General features: G+C 41.7%; 1 protein-coding gene across 2 annotated transcripts in view; it reads right to left on the bottom strand.

Moving 5' to 3' along the window:
* Positions 1–2147, bottom strand: part of srrm4 (serine/arginine repetitive matrix 4) — an 82582-nt gene that overhangs the window by 2247 nt on the left and 78188 nt on the right. For both annotated transcript variants that reach the window (XM_014011155.1, XM_014011156.1), the window contains 3 exons: positions 1611–1781; positions 1421–1522; positions 1153–1302 (listed from right to left, as the gene is read on the bottom strand). In XM_014011155.1, coding sequence (XP_013866609.1) covers positions 1153–1302; positions 1421–1522; positions 1611–1781 — 423 coding nt within the window. The remainder of the gene's footprint in view (positions 1–1152; positions 1303–1420; positions 1523–1610; positions 1782–2147) is intronic.

Below are 2147 nucleotides of genomic sequence, written 5' to 3'. Positions count from 1 at the left end.
CCCTAATACTCTGGTGTTGTTTTCTAACATCAGTACTAATCTATAAATAACTATAAATTTCTTCAATTCCATGCTTTAGTATAAACATAGAAGAAAGACCTCTGGCCGTAACAGTTTTTAAAAGTTGGTAATATCAGTTGTCCTTTTGTAACAGATCTAGTTGAATGACCACTTCCAGAATTTGATTTGGGCAACAATGCACAGAGAGTTCCATAACTGGCACCTTGGAAGATGTGAAAATATAAATCAATACCACTATACAAAACATAATTCTGAAAAGTCAAGGCAATTAAAGTTGAAAACCAGGGTTTTAAGAGATGAATGAACCAATTGGCAAGCCAAGCTTTGGTCACTCGCGGGCCACATCCGCCAGTTGACTAGCCCTGAAATAAAAGTTCACATGCACAATAAATCCATTTGGTGATATGATGAATATTTATAATTCTGACCAAAATACGTCTTCATGCGTCACTAACTGCAGTAATCGGAAAGTGGGTTTTTCAAACAATTAACTGCACACAATACAGTTTTGTCCAACCCTGATAAGAAAGCATTGTGATCTTGTAAAATTAAGAGATCTCAATAAAATCTGTTGGATGACTCTCAGCTACCACCACGCCACATTTTAGCTAAATATCTGAGAAACTGGTTGAGTTGTAGCTGTTTTTGTTAGCTGATGTTTCACAGCTGTGGACATCATTTTGAATCATAGAAGATGCACATTTTATGATTTTGTTACATGTAGGCATTTTGCTAATGCTGCAGACAAACACTGGCACATTTTATTGCTTCCAGCTGTGTGATAATCAGGCTGTTTGTATGTCGTGTCTGCCACGGGTTTTAGGTATCTTTATGTGGATAAACTGTCTAACCTGTGCGCCTACATCTGAAGCGTGGAATAAATTAAACTTCACACAAACTGTGGGATGTAAGCCACATCTGTTAAAAATAAAAGTAACATTTTCACACACTGTTTCTGTTTCTTCACCACCTGTATCTCTGAAACCTGCCAGGACTTTGGAGCTGACAGTTATCTCATCTTTGGGCTGAATGCCTTTTCAAAGTTCACATCATCGACATAAGACTTGTCCGTCTGAGCTGGAGGGAGGTGAGAAAACTCATTAATGAATAAGCAGGATCAGAGGGCCGTACCTTGTGATGCGGCGAGCTTCCAGATGGCTCGGAGAGTCTCTCCTCCTCTTCTTCATAGGAGTGTAGGATTTGCGTCTTCGCCTCTTCCCGCTGACCTTATGCTTCACGCCTGCTTCTCTGGAGCTGGATGGTCTCTTTCTGTCTCGTAGTCTGAAGCAAGCAGCCATGAGAGCGTGAAAATTTAATTACCAACTCTGTCAGCGTAGCTTTGTTCTTCTACACGGCTAATGAGAAGAAATTATCAGCTGAAACACTTTGCGGAGTTCACCTGTCAGCACTGTGTCTGGAGTAGCTTCCTCTGGAACTCAGGCTGACCACGCTGCCTCTTCGCCTCACCACTGACGAGTCGCTCAGAGAGCGAGAGGACGAACTGCAGCCCAACAAAAAGGTTTTACAGGCACTAAATTAGGTTGGGTATTAGCAGATGTCCAATTGGTTTATGGGAATATTTCATGTACCTGCACGAGTACAGGGAGGGACTTCGAGAACGGCGTCCAGAGTGTCTGAAAATCCCCGAGGATCTGCTCCTGCTGCTGGACGAGTGGCTTTTTAACCGCCGTCGAGACGATCTGCTCCTCTTCTTGGAGGATCTCACAACCTCTACCTGACATCCCAAGGTTATCTGCTCACTGCAGAAAGAAAGAAAAACAACATAAAAGGAGTGTTTTATTGCTTTAATGGTAAGGGCAAAGTGTTATGTAATTTGTTGTTAAACAGCTTGTTTTATTTTTCTTCTATAAGATGAATTTATTAAATGAGAGTAGAAACAGATTGTAAAGATTGTCTATTTCTAAGAAAGTATTCATCCAAACAGGCACAGCTGGTTCATCAGGGCAGGGCTGGTTTCACTAAAGTCTGATTAAACATCCAGGATCTCAGCTGTGAAAGCAATTTAAATAAGCTTGGATGGATGGATGGATGGATGGATGGATGGGTGGGTGGATGGGTGGGTGGGTGGATGGATGGTTGTTAGATGGATGGATGGATGGATGGAT

The sequence above is a fragment of the Austrofundulus limnaeus genome, unplaced genomic scaffold, assembly GCF_001266775.1.
Source record: "Austrofundulus limnaeus strain Quisiro unplaced genomic scaffold, Austrofundulus_limnaeus-1.0 Scaffold77, whole genome shotgun sequence".
Lineage (NCBI taxonomy): Eukaryota > Metazoa > Chordata > Actinopteri > Cyprinodontiformes > Rivulidae > Austrofundulus > Austrofundulus limnaeus.
The sequence above is the reverse complement of the archived record's forward strand: the minus strand, read 5'-3'. Positions and strand labels throughout refer to the sequence as shown.